Source organism: Pseudopipra pipra, chromosome 10 (genome assembly GCF_036250125.1).
Source record: "Pseudopipra pipra isolate bDixPip1 chromosome 10, bDixPip1.hap1, whole genome shotgun sequence".
NCBI classification, from domain to species: Eukaryota; Metazoa; Chordata; class Aves; order Passeriformes; family Pipridae; genus Pseudopipra; species Pseudopipra pipra.
In genome coordinates this window covers 23,213,959-23,231,450 of record NC_087558.1, presented here as the reverse complement: position 1 = coordinate 23,231,450, position 17,492 = coordinate 23,213,959, and the positions used below count along the sequence as shown (strand labels likewise).

At 44.8% G+C, this 17,492-nt stretch overlaps 1 protein-coding gene and 1 long non-coding RNA gene across 3 annotated transcripts in view; one reads left to right on the top strand and one right to left on the bottom strand.

The window, feature by feature from the left end:
• Nucleotides 1-17,492, bottom strand: part of LOC135419882 (uncharacterized) — a 163,534-nt gene that overhangs the window by 101,151 nt on the left and 44,891 nt on the right. The gene's annotated exons all lie outside the window — the stretch shown is intronic.
• Nucleotides 1-17,492, top strand: part of PAK2 (p21 (RAC1) activated kinase 2) — a 42,909-nt gene that overhangs the window by 7,144 nt on the left and 18,273 nt on the right. Inside the window, exons 1-2 of one of the 2 annotated variants that reach the window (XM_064666789.1) lie at nt 7,473-7,491; nt 13,891-14,101. In XM_064666789.1, the coding sequence (XP_064522859.1) occupies nt 13,915-14,101 (187 nt within the window). In that variant the 5' untranslated portion in view covers nt 7,473-7,491; nt 13,891-13,914. Of the gene's footprint in view, nt 1-7,472; nt 7,492-13,890; nt 14,102-17,492 lie in introns of those variants that run through there. The other variant, XM_064666788.1, reaches the window with a different exon arrangement.

Sequence of the window (17,492 nt, the reverse complement as noted above, 5' to 3'; positions counted from 1 at the left end):
CAGAACCGTGGGATGGGTTGGGTTGGGAGGGACCTTAAAGCTCATCCAGTCCCACCCCCTGCCATGGGCAGGGACACCTTCCACTATCCCAGGTTGCTCCAAGCCCTGTCCAACCTGACCTTGGACACTTCCAGGGATTGGGCAGCCACAGCTTCTCTGGGCAACCTGGCTGATGTGCAGTGGACAACGGGCCATTCCCCAGTGAGCAGTGTGGGGACAGGCTGGTGGCAAGTGGCTGCTCAAACTGATATTCTGTGGGCTCTCTCTGTTGCCAGGTTTAATAGAGATTTTTATCTCTGTTTTGCTCTGTGGAAATGGCTTACTGAAATTCGCTTCCTGTTTTCTTAACAATTGGAAGGACCTGAGAAAATTTTCCCTTGGATGACAAACTCTTGGAAAGCTGACCACTTCTGGAGGTGTGATGTTAAGGTTAGCTTCTTCCCTGGCTAAAATAAATTTCATAAGAGGAGGATTTTTTTTTTTTTAATTAAGAGAACTGAGTTTTCATAATCACAGAATCTGTAAGTCTTCCATGCTCATTTGTTGCAACAATAATGTTTTATGTCCTCGTTTGTGTGTTCACCCTTGCTGGTAGCAGCCAATAGTATTGTGAATTAAAAAGAGGAAGATTTGGAAAGCATAGAAGTGTTGTGCTGGGTCAGGTTGTCAATGTGTGTCATCTCTTCTTGATAAATGTCAGCTTTAGTGTAAGGACTCTATTAAATGGCTTTTTGGAGCTGGGAGGAGGCCCAGGACTTGCTTGGTCTGCTGTCTCCTGAACCTCTGGATGAAAGAATAGGTTATTGGTGTTCCCTGCCTGATACATCCTTCACCCTCCTGTGATGAGGGCTCAGCTGGTGCTGAACATGAAGGCACTGCTGTGATTTGTCTGCAGCTCATGTGTTGATGGCACAGCAAGAGCAATGTCTGATGTTTTTCGTAATTATTTATTGCATCCCTTGCAATGGAATTAGACCCCTCAGATAAGTGGGATCTCTCTTATTTCTACTGAAATAAGTAGCTTTACTTTTCTGTTGGGGTGGGATGTGTGTGTGAGGACCTCATGGGTGGAATCCTCCATGTCATGGGTGAGTTTGTGTTTTGTAGGAGGTAAGTCTTTGAAGTCTGTTTTGTGTGAGTTCAGTCTCATCCTCACAAACATCTTCAGCTGCTTTATGATTGCACAACTGTTATTGAGGCAAGATAATAAGGTAGAACTAGGTCTGAGAACTGCATCCTTTTCATGTGTAAAATGCCTGAGCCTCACAAAAATGCATTTTCTGAAGCTTTATTCTTGCTCTGTTAAGATATCACTGAAATCTTACTGTTCTGCCCATAGGAATGTCACTCATTGTGTATTGAACAGGCACATATGCTTCTTTGTTAAACTCAGAATTTGTACAACAATAAGTGGGGTTTTTTTAAAGTCTTTCGCAGCTTTATAGGTTTGATATTATGTTTTGTCAACTGTTTCAATATTATTTTAACTTGACAGCTTCCTTTGGAAGCTCTTCAGCTTCCCAGGGTGCTGGTTGTCCTGTGGGGCTGTAATTTTCACAGGCCTTTTGTCTATTCATTTGGTAATGGTGTTCTTCAGTCTGTATTTTTATGTTTTAAAAAGTATTTCATTCTTGAGCTGTAAAATCAATTTTTTGTGGCCCTGGTACTGCAGCATCCTGTATAAACAGTCGTGGATAGTAACTCCCTCAAAGTGTGTCAATATTGGTGGGATATATGAAATCACATTGAAAATCTGATGAATTTAATCACTCACAGATGGTATTTAAGTCATTGCACTTTCCTTTACATATTTTGGGTATTTTTATCATACATTTGATTTATGAATAGTAAGAAGCATATGGGGTAGTACTGACACAGAAGAGGTTGGGGCTTTTCATATTTATTTTTTCCCTACTTACTGGTTCCTGTAGTTCTCCTGTAGGCTTGGCAAAAAAAATAATTTCCACATCAGCATAAAAATTATTTATATTTTTTGAATTACGATACAGTTCCGTGCTTTTTTGGCTGCTTAATATAATTTGATTTGTAGCCTGTCCTCCATTTCTGGTTGCTTTGGGTTTGTTTTAACAGTATTTTAGATAAAAAGCTGTTTGATTGAGAAGTGGTTTCACTAGGAATAACTTTAAAAAACCCCTAAAATTAGAAAATTAGGTTAAAAACTCATTCTGGCAGCCAGTGTTTTGAATGCAAATTGTCATTTCCAGCATTCAAATGAGTGCTCAGGCTCCCTGAAAGAAATACAAGAACATTTGCCCAAATTTCAGGGAACTGCTGCATTAGGCTGTACATGAGTATGTGGCTTGTATGTGTGCAAGTAATTTTAAAGTAGAAAATCTGTAACAGCACACAAGGAAAACCAGGGCAGTGTCCCAGCAGGAGCACTGGAGTGTGAACAGGGGCGAGTGATTTACAGAGACCCTTTCCCTTGCTCACTTTTCTCTTCTTTTTTTTTAAAGGAAAGTAGTATTACAGGTTTTTTTGTTTTCTGTTGGTGAATGCAGGTCTAATGTCCAGAACTGTAGGGGAGTGTTTGGGCTGATTTGAGTTGTGGCAGCTGCGGGTGTGCTTTTTTGTTCTGTTCATTGTGCCTTGAAATAGTGGGGAAGGGTTTGCCTGTGGTGCTGTGCAGTGGCTGCAGAGTTGGTTGTGTGCCCATCTGGGTGCTTCACCCCTCCTAACAGAGTTAAATATGCCAGGAAAAAATAAAATAGTCACTTGTCTGTGTGTACAGAACCTGTAAAACTTGAAACCTCAGCTGTGTAATGGAGTTCCCTCTGAATGTGACAACCTTGAAGCACTTGTGCCAGCGCTGTGGCTGAAGTGTGAGGTTTTATTGTGGAGCTCTTGGGAGTGTTTTACTAAAGATCTGATTTCATCCCACAGAACTGAGCTGCTGTTGGTAGTGAAACATTGGGGTAACCCCTCCTGAGTGTGTTGCTTTCTCATTAAGTAATTAAAAGACCCCACTGGGAATATTGCATCCCGCTCTGGAGTCCTCAGCAGAAGAAACATGTGGACCTGCTGAAGTCCAGAGGAGGCCATGGAGATGCTCCAAGGGCTGGAGCCCCTCAGCTCTGGAGCCAGGCTGGGAGAGCTGGGGGTGTTCAGCCTGGAGAAGAAAAGCCTCCAGGGAGACCTTGGAGCCCCTTCCAGTGCCTAAAGGGGGTTTATAAAAAGAGGGAGAGCAACTTTTTACATGGGCAGATAGTGAGAGGACAAGGAGGAATGGTTTTAAACTAAGAGAGGAGATATTTAGATGAAATGTTAGGAAGATATTCCTCCCTGTGAGGGTGGGGAGGCCCTGGCACAGGTTGCCCAGAGAAGCTGTGGCTGCCCCACCCTGGAAGTGTCCAAGGCCAGGTTGGACGGGGCTTGGAGCAACCTGGGCTAGTGGAAGGTGTCCCTGCCCATGGCAGGGGGTGGGACTGGATGAACTTTATGGTCACTTCCATGGACAACTTTCCCAGCTCTCAGCAGTGCAGAAGTGGGATGCTGCAGGGAGCTCTTCTCTTGTAGGAGTCTGAGTGTTTGAAGAAGTCAGTGTAGACTGTCAAGGCACAAATGGAATGTAACTCTCCCAGGAGAAATGATCTGTGGTTTCTGTGTGGTGCTGCTAGAATGGGACATGAGCCATGTCCACCCAAGCCACCTCAGGCTGGGGGGGTTGTTTTCGAAAGACCTGTTGCCATGCCCAAGTGCTTTTGGTATTTACAGGTCCTGCATTTGATTTCTTGCAGCCTTTGCTCGATCTGGCTGAATTTATGTCCAGTGTGGGTATGAAGATGGAGAGTTCTTGAGCTTGGGTCACGCAGGGGTTTTGGCAAACCCTTCCAAGTGGCCGTGCTGTCCGGGTGGCAGAGCTGTGCTGGTGTGCACTGTGTCTGGGAAAACTGACTGGGAAGAGGCAGAATTTCCCACTGTGGCGTTTCCTTTCATGGCAGGCTGGCAATGTAATAAGAGTTGGGGGTTTGGCCCCCAGGGCTGTTTTGCCAAGCTGCACTAACTGCAGTTGAAGCAAGCCTTGGGCAGCCACTAGAGAGAAACAAAGAGCTCTATTCTGAATGCCTGTGAAAAAAGGGCTCTTTTGGAGGGAGACATTTCATCTTTTCCCTTTGTCTTTTCCCTTATTATTCCTTTTTTCCCATAGCTGTTAGCTCTACCAGTGTGATGAGGGAGTGACAGATCCCTTAACCTTGGATTCTTCCTGGTTTTGCCATCCTCATACACACTTTGTGACCTCTTCTCCTTCCAGTTACTCCTAACCTGGATTAGAAAGGGGGGGGGGGGAGAAGCCACAACCTTGTTTTACCATTGCACAGTAGGATTTCCAGAAGTTAATAAAAAAGGTTACAAAAGGTTTCTTTCCCTGATAGGGATACTGATGATCCTTCTGCACACCACCAGCAGCCTGATGATGCTTTTAGAGCTGTGTCACTGCTCTGCTGGGTGGTGAATCTCCAGGTTAAACAGCTGTGAATGATGTTGTTAATACAGAAGTGCACCAAGTTGTACAGGTACCTCGTGCAGGGCAGCCTTTTTTCAAATAACTTTTGCTCTGGAATGTGTGGTCCCTCCCTGCCTGTAAATGTCAGCTTTAATTAAGAGAGAATCTCAGCAATGAGAGGCAGACTTATTTTTTTCCTATTATTTTCTTGTAAACTTTCCCTGCTTGCCCTTTTCCCCATTCTCCTTTAATCTTTAGAAAACCTCAGCTGGTGAAAATAAAGGCTGAAAAGTGCCTGCTAGGTGGTGAAATATGAGTAAGCACAAACACCTTGAACCCTGGATTTGCATGTGCTGTGCCCGACGCCGGCTGCCTCGTCTGCCTTTGGTTGACTCAGGATTTTCAGGAGGCAGAGCAGGGATAATTTCCTGGTTGAGCACTGAACAGGCTGGTTCAAACACCTTGTGTTATCATTATGCATCTTAGCACAGTGGTTCCTTGAAGGAAAACTCTTGGCTGTGGGCTGTATAAACTGGAACTGAATTCAGCTGGTAGGCGGCAACTCCCCAGCCCCGCAGCAGAGGGTGGGAATGGATCCCATGGATCCCTCTTGGTTTAATTCCTCCTCCACCACACTCTGTAGACCTCTGTGGGCCTGCAAGGGCTGCCTGGGAGCGAGGTGGGAATGGGCACCCATGTCCATCAGCTCATCCCTCTGGCTCATTTCTGTGCACTCCTGTCATCAGCTGCCTTGCCAAGTGAATTTTCCTGCCAAACTTACGGGAAATGGGACACAAAAGCAGTTGGGAAGTGGCTTCTGAGGCCCGCCTGGTATTGTGGCCTGTGGTGTTTGAGCTATTTCAGAGGTGACAGAGCAGAGGTTCCTGGTGGTAAAATGCCACCTCAACTCAGTAGAGCCACATTTATGTTATGAAGCAGAAATGAGGGCTCAGGTGGGTGTTGATCTCCCTGCAGGTTTAAAGGGATGGAGTGAAGATGAATCACAAGACTCACAGGTGGCCCCAGTGTTCAGTGAAGCCAAGTACTGTGAATTTGCTTAAATTTTCTATGCACTAATGGGCTTTTACCAGGACTCTTGCACATCTTGTCTCTAGTCTGGGCTTACTCAGATTTTCCCTGTTGATATCTGTTTCATTCACAGTCTTCCTCAGAAAACTGGGATCTCTTTTAGTTTCAAAAACGTTATTTTTGCAGCCTGATTGCTTGTTTTCAGTGCAGGATTCTGCACATCTGCTCAGTGCCTTAAGGAGTCAATAAGTGCTTCAGGTTGTAATGGACTTTGGCAGTGGGATTGAAGCCTTAGTAACACTTTGAAATATCCCCTGAACAGGATATTTGTCTTGTGTAACTTGGTCCATGGGAAGCACATCTATTACAGTTTGGGAGAGGCTATCCCTTCTTCTGCACTAAAGATAGTTTCCTTTCTGCTTTTTTTTATTTCTTCTGCTCAACCGTGATTTTTATCTCCTTTTTTTCCCCCATAATCTCTTTATCACTTGGCAATTAAACAGCATTTATTTGTGCTGATTTTTTCCCTTCTATTTCTATGACTGGGCAAAAATCATAAGGAAGTTAAGGGGTTGGAAAAAGACAAATTGGAAAGAATTTAGCTGAGCATGTTCTGTGTGTCATCCAGTCTGATCTTGCCAAATCAGGCTGAGTTTCTCCTTTACTCTCATTAGAGTCACAGTATTATGTGCTTCCTCTGCCACACGTAGCAGCAAAGGGAAGATAAGAAGGACCTGACCTGTTTATAAACTTCAAGGTGGTTGGTTTGGTTACTGTTTGTCCCTTTGTAGATCGTAGTGAAACGCATGTTGGGCTCAGATATTTTTTATTTGGTTTTTTTTTTTTAGCTGTTATCCCAACTGCATCATTTGAAGGGCGAGTACCTTTTGTGCTTCTAAATTAGGGAGATCTGAGCTTCTTTTGTGCTTCTAAATTAGGGAGATCTGAGCTTCTTTGGAGCGTCTTAGGTCGGTGTAGTTTCCTCTCCCCTCCCCATAAAAAGAAAAAAGCCAAATAAAAATAACTTGGGGTTTCACAGGTTTGGCACCGACCAAACACTTTTTACCTGAGACCCCCTGAAGCTGGAAGGACGTGTTCCAGCAGCCGTGTGGAGGTTGGTGCCTGTCTTTCCAGAGGTGGGATGTGCTGGAGCACCCCCACGTGTTTTCAATAACTGGAGGTGGAAGGGATGATCCCGCTGGCTCTTCCTGGCCTCTCTCACGGTTACTCTGGTCCGTGCTTTTGCACGAGTCCTCTCTTGGCAGGCAGAAGATCTGCTACTGCATTTGCCAAGTCTGCTAGAAAGTAATTCTTTGTCTGCCACTGCCGGGTTTGGTTTTTTTTTGGTTTTTTTTTTTTTTTTTTTTTTGGCACCATTTTCTGAGTCGAAATGATGAGATAAGTATTTTCAGTCTCTGAAGGTAGTCTCATTCTGTTCCAAAAAACTCCTTTTTGGATCTGATTAAATAAATCTCGTGGATCCAAGTGCTTCAAGTTGGAAAGATAAACATCCTAAAAGACTTGTTTTGTTTTTCATGGAGAAGACGAGTCTGAGATGTGCTGGATTTGTGATTTTTTTTTTTTCTGCAGCAGTGAAATAATTTCAAGCTGTTGATCTGCTGAACTAAGAGGCTGTTAGTGATGGGGCAGGAAGCTGTGGCTAGGTAGCACCATCTGAATAAAAACTTGTCAGAAAGCTGCTTTCTGCTAATCCCTGGGAGGAAGTGAGCTATAATCAGCACTAAGTGAGCTAATCACAGGAAATCTATTGCTCAACAGGAGCCTTTAAACAAAAAAAAAAAAGGAGGGGGCGGGGAGAAAAGAAGAATACCCGTGGAGACACTTCATTCTGCTTTTGGACTCCAAAATCTGTTTGATCTAAGAAAATGGAATATCTGATGAAACGAGTAGCCCTCCAATCTCCGCTCAAAAACTGCACCTCTCTTCCAGAATAATGAAGTGTCAAGTCTCATCTCCTCCTGGAAGGTGGTTTTCAGGTATAAAGAGGTGGTGGTGTGGGGAGGCAGTGTATAACCGAAGTACCAAAACTGCTGGAGGCCTGGGGGCAGTGGGAGTGAGTCCCCAGACGTTTTCAACGAGGATTTTTATAATATGAAGCAAGAGTGAGATGTGACTGTCTTAAATCTGTCTTGTCACACCGGTCTTTCACTGGAGCATCACGTGCTGGCACTTGTATTGTTTTTAGTTACTCTGTGCCCTTTTTCACTTGACATCTGCTTTGGAGATTTCTTTCCAGGCATCTCCTTTGCTCTTTTCCTGTGCTCTGGACGTGGCTGTCCCGGATGCTGTGACAAGTGTTGCCAGTGGCACCCTGTAAGGCCCTACAGGAAGAGGTGACAGCCATGGGGATGCTGGAGGGGGAACTCTGCTGGAGCAGGGGCAGGGACATGCACCCACTGTCAGCCCTTCCTTCGCTTTTGAGCTGCTCTCATTTCTTCTTCCATTCCTTCTGTCAGACCACAAGCAGTTCTGCTGTGTTGCCTTCAAGCTGTGTCCATGGCCCAAGTGTTCTGCAGTTCAGGTGTTGTCCCAAAAAGGTCCTGCAGCTGTAGAGGCACATCAAGAATTAGGATTTCAAGAACCAAGTGGTTTTGTTTCTTAACACATTGTTAGCCTGAAATCTATTACTTCTCCTTTTTGGTCAGCTGTGCAAAATGACCTTAAATTTGATGGTTTTGCTGCTCCTTCTGTGTTGTGCTGCTGATAGTAAACGAGCTGAGTAATTTTTACTTGTAGTAAATAGAACTTGAGTTCAGTTTGCAGCGCTGTGATTTTCCTGTCACAGATTTATTTGATTTATTTCACTGGTTTAGTTCTGGCCCTCAGAGATCAGTGGCAGTGTAAAGCACAGTATTGTGTGCCAGGAGGAGGAATTTTATGTGCACGTTATCAAACAGCTCTGAGCTTGATGTGATCAGTTTTGGTTTCTTTTTCCAACAGTAGTCCAGTTTAGTTTTGCATCACATCCCAGGCAGTGAAATCACAGGTGCAGCCTAGACTCCTCAAACACATTAATTTGAACATCTTAAGAAGACAAATTCAAGTTATCACAATGTGAGAACTTTCTACAGCAGCTGTTTGATTTGACACAAGGTACCATCTACCCAGCCCTGCCTGGGGCCTTGCAAGGCTGCTATGTGTGACCAGAACACAGATTTAAAACTTAATCTGCTCAAATACAAGTGCTCCAGGGAAAGTGTGAGTGTGCACTGCAGCAGGGAGGAAAATGATCGTCTTCAGTTTAATTTTATTTCCTTTTAGTTATTCTGAAAAACAAGTTTGAGGAGAAAAATGTTTGTCCTTTTCTAGAAGTCAGAGGAGCTAAATAGCAGCACAGGGCTTTGGCTGGGGTGGGAGTGCTTGTGAGGCTCCATCCCCATCCTGAGAGAGCCCAGGGAAGCCAGGCCAGCACAAGAGCCAGGCTTAGGAAGTTCTTCAGGAGGCAGCCCAGCTTTACACTCACACAAGAGGGAACCTGGGGGGGAGAAACAACAGAAAAGCAAGTCAGAGCCAGAGCATTCTGACTAATGTGCTGCAGCAGTGTGTGTCCGTCGGCTTTCTGAAAACGCTGCCCAATTCTCACTTTACTTTCCAGCTTTTACTCACTGTCAGGGTTGTTTCTGGGTGTTTTCCCACCAGTGGCAGCCACAGGAACTGCTGTCTGTCCTGTGACCTGGGTATGCCGTGGGTTGTCGGGCCCTTTTCGTCCCCAAAAGGAAGAAAGGTAGTGAGCAGCAGGGTGTAGATTGTAAAAATGAAACTCAACACATGTGCAGATCAGTCTCTGCAGGGGCTGGGAGGAACAGGAGGGTGGGTTAAGCTACAGGAGTTGCTCCCTGTGTGTGTCCTGCCTCACCCTCGCTGGGCAAAGGTGGGAAGGTTAATGGTGCTGAGTTGGACCTGGTGATCAGAGAGATCCTTCCCAACCTACATGATTCGTCGAGAGAGGAGCTGCAGTTGTGAGGAGCTTGACTTCAGGTCTCCAGCATTGGTGGTGAGTGATTTAGATGGCACAGACCCTGTCTGGACACTCTGCAGTGGAGGAGAAGAGCACATTTGCCCTTCAGCTGCTGCAGTGGGTACTGAGAAGGTGTCCGAGGCTGCTGAGGATGGAGAGGGTACTTTCATTTTTGCTGCCTCAGTGCAGGGCAGGAAACCTTTGTCAAAAGGAGGGGACAGCAGTTGGGAGGAGTGTCATATACTGGGCATGAGGATTGAGAATCAGAGGGCCCTGTGGTCACCAGCACTGCCACCTGCAGATGTGCTTTGTGGGTTAAGCAGCAGAATTGTGGGGAGAAAAGCTTTTAGCTCTTTTTACGTCTTTTTTTTTGGGTATGTAGTGGGTTGTAGTGCTGTCCTGTGGTGGTACTGAATCTGTCTGAAGGCTGTAGTTAAGTATTATTTGCAGCTTCACAGCTCATCTCTGTGGTTCAATCCATTGCTTTCTAGTTCTTGTATTAAGTGTAGTGCAAATAGTGACTGTGGGGGAATTGCTGATGTGCTTGAATACATTATTATTACTGGTATTTCCTCCACTGGCAAAGATGAAAGTGAATCCCTCTTCCACATATTACCTTTAACATACTTTTGTGAGGTTGCTCAAGCTCAGGTTAACTATTTTAGTAAATGTCTTTCAGCCAAGCCTAAAAAAACCCCACCATTAATTGTGTTGTCTGATTCTGTCAGAGAAATATGAACCTGACATCTCCTTTGCTGGGTTACAGACTGCTGGCAGGCACGGGGGGAAAAAATTCCCCATGTCCTTGCAATTCCCTGCACAAGGCATGAATCAGCAGGACAAGCACACGTGGGTGGTGGTGCAGGAGTGATTACGTCTGGCTGCTGTGATCTGAACGGGCTCCTTCTCCTCTTTGGGGGACTGAGAGAGCAGAAACGGAGCTCCAGAGTGTATTTGCACGCTTCTTTTTATTTTTTTTTCCCCATTTCTAAAATCCCTCCTCCAGGCATTGCCCATAATGCCAAACCTCCGGAGCAGTTTCCGAAGTACTTCCTGACGCCGTGGAAGTTTCCCTTGTGTGATGAAGCCGGGGTAAGGATAGAGGAGAGGGGAACTGCTCTTTTCTTCAGCTGAGTGAAGAAGAAAAAGACCTGTTTGGATTTGAACCTGGACAAAATGATTGATTCCCCCCCACCACCACCTCTGATGGTAACTAAAGGATTGGAATTCTGCTTCCTGGAGCTGTGTGATTTATTTAAATCATGAATTCGAAGCTGCCCTGCATTGAAATGGGCCTTTGTGCAAACTAGGTGTGAATTCAGCACTTTATTTTAAACAATGATCTTTGAAGCAGCCGCTCAGAAATTTCACTGCTTTGTGTTAGTAAATAAATCGCAGTTGAAGTTTTTCCTTAAAGCTGAGGTTTTCCTAAACCACGGATTTCATGAGCTGGAAGGAGCCAGTCCCTCAGGTGGGAAGCTGCTGCCTGGGCTCTTGTGCCACTCCAGTTTGCTCCACCAGCCCCACGGTTTGTTTTCCCCCGGTGGAGCTCCTGGGCTGTACTTCCAGCGGGGTCAAGGATCTCTCTGAACACTTTGAACACTCAGCAGCTGATGGGAGCTGCAGCTCTGGGGGTTCTGCTCAGCTGCTGTTACACCAGTTTCTTGAAGTGCCTGATTTTCTTCTGGAATAGATTTGGATTTTCCGTATACTTGCTTCCAGCCTGTTGTTTCACAGTTTCTTCTCCTGGCCGCACAAGATGCTAAGGAATAACTCATTTTGGATCAAGAATCTCTAATACTGGGCATGTGATGAGCTGCTTCTGTCACTGAAAATGAAGAATTTTTATTAGAGTGAGAATTTTATTTTAAAAATGAGTCAACAGAAGTGCAGTTAATTTTTATTTATTTATTTATTTATTTATTTGATTTGTAACCTGAATACCACATTACAGCATCGTTAATTTGGTGACTGGCCGTGGGTTTGGAGGGCCAAGTCTGTTCTTGTCCAGTTTCAGATGCAGGTGAGTTGTTTATCCTTACATCCTGCTCTTGCTGTTATCAGGCAGCTCAAGAAAATCTGCACAGGTGGAGGAAATTATCGGGTTTGTTTTAGAAAAGTACAAAAGGCTACTCGTGATGTGTCTTTCTTCACACAGTTTGTATCATTTTGGCATTCAAGCTATATGATATGCTTATTTGCCTACTGTGATTTTTTTAGCTGTCTGATTGCATTTGTTCAAAAGAAGGAATTCTTTAACTGTCTGTTCCCACTTGGATAGCTAAGGACCCTCTATCCTGCTCTTTTCTGAGGTTTGATTAGCAGAAGGGACATAGATTATGGTCCCCTGTGCTGCCATCACTCCAAACCCAACTTCAATAGGACTTTCCAATACGTATCTGTATATATGAATATATATTTTTAGGAATATACACACATATCTGTATGTATGAATATGCATTTTTTACATTTTTGATTGAATAAATCAGTTTGACTTGGTGGATATATTGTGTATATATATCCACATAAGGTGAATACCTTATATTTCGTTTATACATCTCAAATTGGTGTCAGGTATTTGGTGCAAACAGTGTGTTACAAGGGAAGCATTTGGAATTAACATCTCTGTGGGTAGGCTGCTCAGGCCTGCTGTTGGATTGCAGGATACTTAATTTTTTTTCCTCCATGTTGCAGTGCAGGTACTGGAAAACACAGAATGTCCTGTAGATAAGTTGCAGCCTCTGAAAGAGGGATCAGTAAGTGAATTTGGAAGTGTTGGGTGGTGGGAATTGCTGCCTGACTCCCAACTGCATCCCTGCAGACTCGTTTGGGTGTGGCAGGGCTATTTATCACCCCATCATCAGCAAAGGGCTCCAGGGCAGGTCTGGAGAGGTGGGTGTTGCACACCTCGGGGAGCTCTTCCCCAGCAGCCTCCAAGTCAGTGGAGCAACCAGCACATGTCCAGTTTTTACTGCACTGCCAGAGTGTTGTGCTGCTTGTGCCTCTGAAGGTGTTTGTGCAGAAATGATGTGCTTTCGTGGGCATTTGTGGGGATAATTAATTTTAATTTCCCTGGATCTTAACGACATAAACCAGTGTGCTCTTGTGCTGCCCCAGTCCAGGCTGCTGGCCTGATTTGTGTCCCATCTGTTGGGATTTGTCAGCATTCACCCACCCTGTGAAATGACAGGGAATGACAGTCCACGAGCTTCTAGTTCTGCTGCTCAGGCCCTGCTGGCAGGATGCAGGTGTCAGTGTGAGTCGTTGGGTAGCACAATAATTGAGAGGGGATTGCACTGTCTTGTCCTGGCTCTTGTGAATAATGACACTGATAACATGTGGCTGCGACTGAGTCATGCCCTGGCACCGTGATGGGAAGTTGGTAGGCACCAGGAGGCCATTCATTTCCCAAACTGTTGTGAGAGGAGAAGGAGGAGGAAATATGTTGGCTCCTGTTCCAAAGAGGTAGCTTGTCATTTGAGTGAACAGAGGAATTAGGTGCTAGTTTGTTACTCAGCTGTTATTGAGAAGTAATTTCTGTAAATCTTTCTTTGTGCCATTTACTCTGTATCAGAGAGGTGCCTGTTTCCTGGTGATCAGAGAAAAATCTCCAAAATATTATGAGGAGGGAGGAAATGCCAGCGCAGATTTTTTTGAATAGGGAATGTGTCATGTAGATGTTTTATTGTGCTGTGGTTTTAGCTTTAGCAGCTGTTTGCCCATGTTCTCGCTCATGTTTTTGTTCAGGATTCAAAAAGGATTGTGGTGATACTATATATGCTTTTTTAGAAAAGGAGAAGGTGTGGCACCAAGTGGGGAAGCAATGCAAGGCCCCATTCAGAAGTGGAGTGCACCCTGTGGATCTTAGTCCTGTGCTCTTTAATGTAGGCTGTGTGATATGGGTAGAGAGATTCTTAATGCAGCTTAATGTGGACAGTGTGCTGAATTGTGACTTACTAACATAAGCAGTTCTTTTGTTCCCAAGATCTTGTCTGATAAATGACAAGAAGGAAAACATCTAAGGCTTTTAAAGCTGTTTGGTACTAGAGCATGAAGCTCTTTGGGCTAGAGCTACCCTTAAAAGATGTTGTACTTGTGCCCTTACTGCGCCCTTTGTGTGAGCAGGGAACCAAATCTGGGAATTGTTCATTTTGTCTGGGTTAGTTTTATCACTGGAAATGTTTGTTGCTCCATCCCACAAATGGTGCTGCTTGCAGAAATGAATGGGTGGCCCAGAAGTGGGAATGAGGAAGGGATTTGCTTCCTTTGGTGGAGGTGTCAGTGCCTGCCCGTGCAGTGCTTGCTGTGTTCCTCAAAGTTGAATTCACACCTCCTTCCACTTGTCCAACAGAAGAAATGCTACATTCCTGCATTCCTGTGCTCTTTTTCTGTGTTAACACAAATATTTCTCTTCCAGGGCTTTCACTAGCTATTGAGAACCATGTCTGACAACGGAGAACTGGAAGACAAGCCACCAGCTCCTCCTGTCCGGATGAGCAGTGTCATCTTCAGTTCAGGGGGCAAAGATCCTTTGGCCGCCAACCACAGCTTGAAACCCCTGCCCTCTGTCCCAGAAGAGAGAAAACCTAGGTCGAAAATCATCTCCATATTCTACAGCAATGAAAAAGGTAAGATGCCTCTCTTTTCCAAGGTGTTCCTTTGCTCTCCTTGTAAGTTTTGGTAGTTCTTTAGACATCCGAGTCCAGCCTGTCCAAGCATAGGGGAGTGGAAAACCACCACCTATTGCTTCTCCTGTTTGCTGTCCAGTTTGAAGAAATGCATTTCCAAACAACCCTGATCTATGTCTGGCATTCCTGGGGATCATGTCACTTAAATGCAGATTTCTGGTTTAAACTGAGCATCCAGCTGGTTTGGAAGTTATTTCATGTTGATGATCGTTCATGTGGCACCTTGAGGAGGAAAAAAGATAGTAAAGAAATAGTGGTGGAAGTGCAGTATGGATGTGGGAAAACTGAGAGAAATTACATCCTTTTACCTGTGGAAATGCACTGTTAGGATTGATTACTCGTGGGGGAAAACCTGAGTTGCTGTAATCAGGATTATTTCTGGGAAAAATTTTGCTATAATGAAACTAGACTGTGGTTGTGTGTTGTTTCTGTCCTCTTTTCTGTATATACAGCACTGGAGTCTAATCCTGTCTCTCCAGGATGTCTGTATCCATGTACAACAGAAGGGTGCATAGATAGAAATATCTTCTAGCATCTGAGTGGTAAAACTGCACAGGCAGTTAAGCCTGGCCTGAGGCAGCTCAGGGACTTAAGCCTGACCTGTATCTGCTAAGCATTTTATTAATCTACTAGTTAACATTTTTCTGGTCACTATTAATATGCCCCTTGGAGAAGACCCTGCTGCTCTTAGTTCCTTCTAGTTGTGCTCTTGTCTCCCTGTGCCTTGCTGCTGGTGTGCTGTAGAGGTGCAGGGCTGGTTTGGCCATGCCAACACAGATTTGGTTGTTTCAGGAGGTTTTGCTCCTCTGATTGTTTATTCTCATGGCTGAGTGTTCTCCCCAGGGCTGGTTTTCACTCTCGCTCAGCTGTGTGAGCAGTCCCTTTGCAGCCATGCCTCACCCTGGAGATAAAACCTGGAGGGCAGGCTTCCCTCTCATTCCAAAGTCTGGCTTTCCACTCTCAACAGTAGGTGTGTTTTCCTTTGGGGAGGATGGAAGGATTTTTGGCCAGTGTAGCTTTGGGAAGCAGCACAGTTACTTCACAAGTTCATTTCTAGTGAATTAGCCGCCCATGGCTGGGTTGCAGGAGTAGCAGAGGTCTTTTTACTGACATGGGTGAGCCTGAAGGAGGTGAGTCTGTAAGCAGAAAGTGAGAAACTACTACAGGTTGGTGGCAGCACCCCAAGAGAGACTCCAGACCTCTGAGGGTGGTGAATTTGGGTGCTGAAGGTGGCAAATCTGGGTGCTGTCAGCTCGGGGTGGTGGCACGTGCCTGGAGCAGGTTCTGGCTTAGCCCTTCAATCCAGCAGAAACTGGTGTTTTACTATTAAATTGTTGGTTGTGGGAGGAAGTGCCTGGAATTTGTCTTGGCGAGTGCTGCAAGGAAATCTTGTGGGGGAATCAGACCTGCCCATCTTCAGGCAAGAATGGTTTAGGAGCTGGGATGGCACTTGTCATGTTGCAGTGGTGGTTCGTCAGAGCATTTGAGCCCTTTTTACAGACAGGGTTATAATGAAGTAGAACATAAACCCCATGTGAAGGAAGGTTTTGCTTGCTCCCAATTAGTAAGACAAATGAATTATGAATACAAGTGGGTACAGTACAGCTGGAGAGCTTTGTGACATTCCATAGCACCTTTTCTTCTCCACGGATGTTTTCTCTTTCCATCTTGATGGTGGTTTTGTTGGTTGCTGAAATGTCTGGGGAGGTGGTTGAGGAATTATCTAAAATTGTATTGGCTCATCTGAGATTGCTTTGGAGTCCCATTAAGTTTATTCAGATCACTCTAAATACTGATGTGTACCAAATTTAGGGAAATTTATCTGCATACTTGCTTAGAATGTGTGTCTAACTGCTGATACTTAGTGTTGCAAATTAAAATGGAAGGAGTAATTTCTGCTGAGAAAAATACATTTTAAGAAAAATCGTGTCTGTTGGTGTTTTCTAGATGTCAAAAATTCATTCAGATAATGTACTTCTGAAAAAAAAAAAAAAGGCAGATTTTCCTGTTAGTCGAGATAATGTGGTTAGGAAAAATGAAAATTGAATTACCTAACTGGAAGAAACTATCTGAAAGGTGTAGTTTTTTTGATTTGGAAGAAACTTGTCTATTGGATGACCCACAACAAGGCTAATGCAAACATCCAGAGAAAGGATTTTGGCCCTCAAGTCTGCAAAACTGGCTGTCAAATGTAAGCAGAACAGAAGTGGACACAGTGTCTTTCTGGCACTAACACAATAGTCAGATGGTAGTTGTTTTGTTCATTAGCATGGCTGGGATGCACCCTCCCCAGAAATGCTCAGTTAAATCCTTTTTTTCTTGACATTCAGCTGCTGGGAAGCTTTATAGAAATATTGGTCTCGTGCTTGGATTTAAAAAATACACTGGGACTAGATGCAAAATAATCTGTCAGCCTGGGATAGAAATTTTGCCATGGGGAAAAATTTCTCCAGCTGGTGCAAAAGTTAACAAATCACTACAAAAATGGTAAATTCTCCTTTACAGAAAATGAAGGGATGCCCTTGCTGTTATCCAGGAATGTTGTTTGGCTTTGTCTGAAAACCTCTGTCCATATGATTTTGCAAGGTCCTCCCTCTTGGGAGGTTTCTGTAGCTGAGGAGGGGATGTGCTTTGGGGGACTCCCTGCAGGTGATGAGATGTAGCAATTACACAGTTTCTGCCCCAAGTCTGAGCTAGTTCTGTGCTGAAATAATCATAAGAGTTTGAAGGGATTATTTAATCACCTCGTCAGGGAGGGTTTGTTCCCCCTGGTTCCGTTGTTTAGGATAAACGAAGCGATAGTCATCTTCTTACTAGAGTACCTAATCACCATGAATTTCCTTGGCTTGACTTCTGAAGTCAAAGGAACCTCTATGTGGTTCCTTTAAAGCTTTAAAATAGTCCCCTAAAAGAAGAAATGTTTGAGCAGAACGTGCTGATGGCACCACCCAGGGTCACGCATGTGGCGCGCTCAGGGCAGATTTCGGTGTGGTTTCAGCTGGAGCTCAGTAACTCCAGATGTTCACCTGGAGTCAGCTGCCTGCTACCACCAGCTGTTGGGAAACAGCTGTGATTCTTGCCTTGTGCAGGGAATTTGGCTGGTGGGAGGCGAGGGATGTGTGAGGGTGGGTTTGCCGTGTGAAGTGCCCAGGGTGGTGCCTTTGCTGCGAGTGCCTGTGGCTTCATTGGGGGAAGAGTCCAGTTGTGTTTGAGTTGAGTTGTATTTTTGAGGCACCTCCTTAATCACACAGCGTTTCTCCAGCTCACTAAATCCTTCCAAAGCACCTGTGTGTCTTCCCCTCCTGGGAACAGGGGGACTATGCTGCTGTCC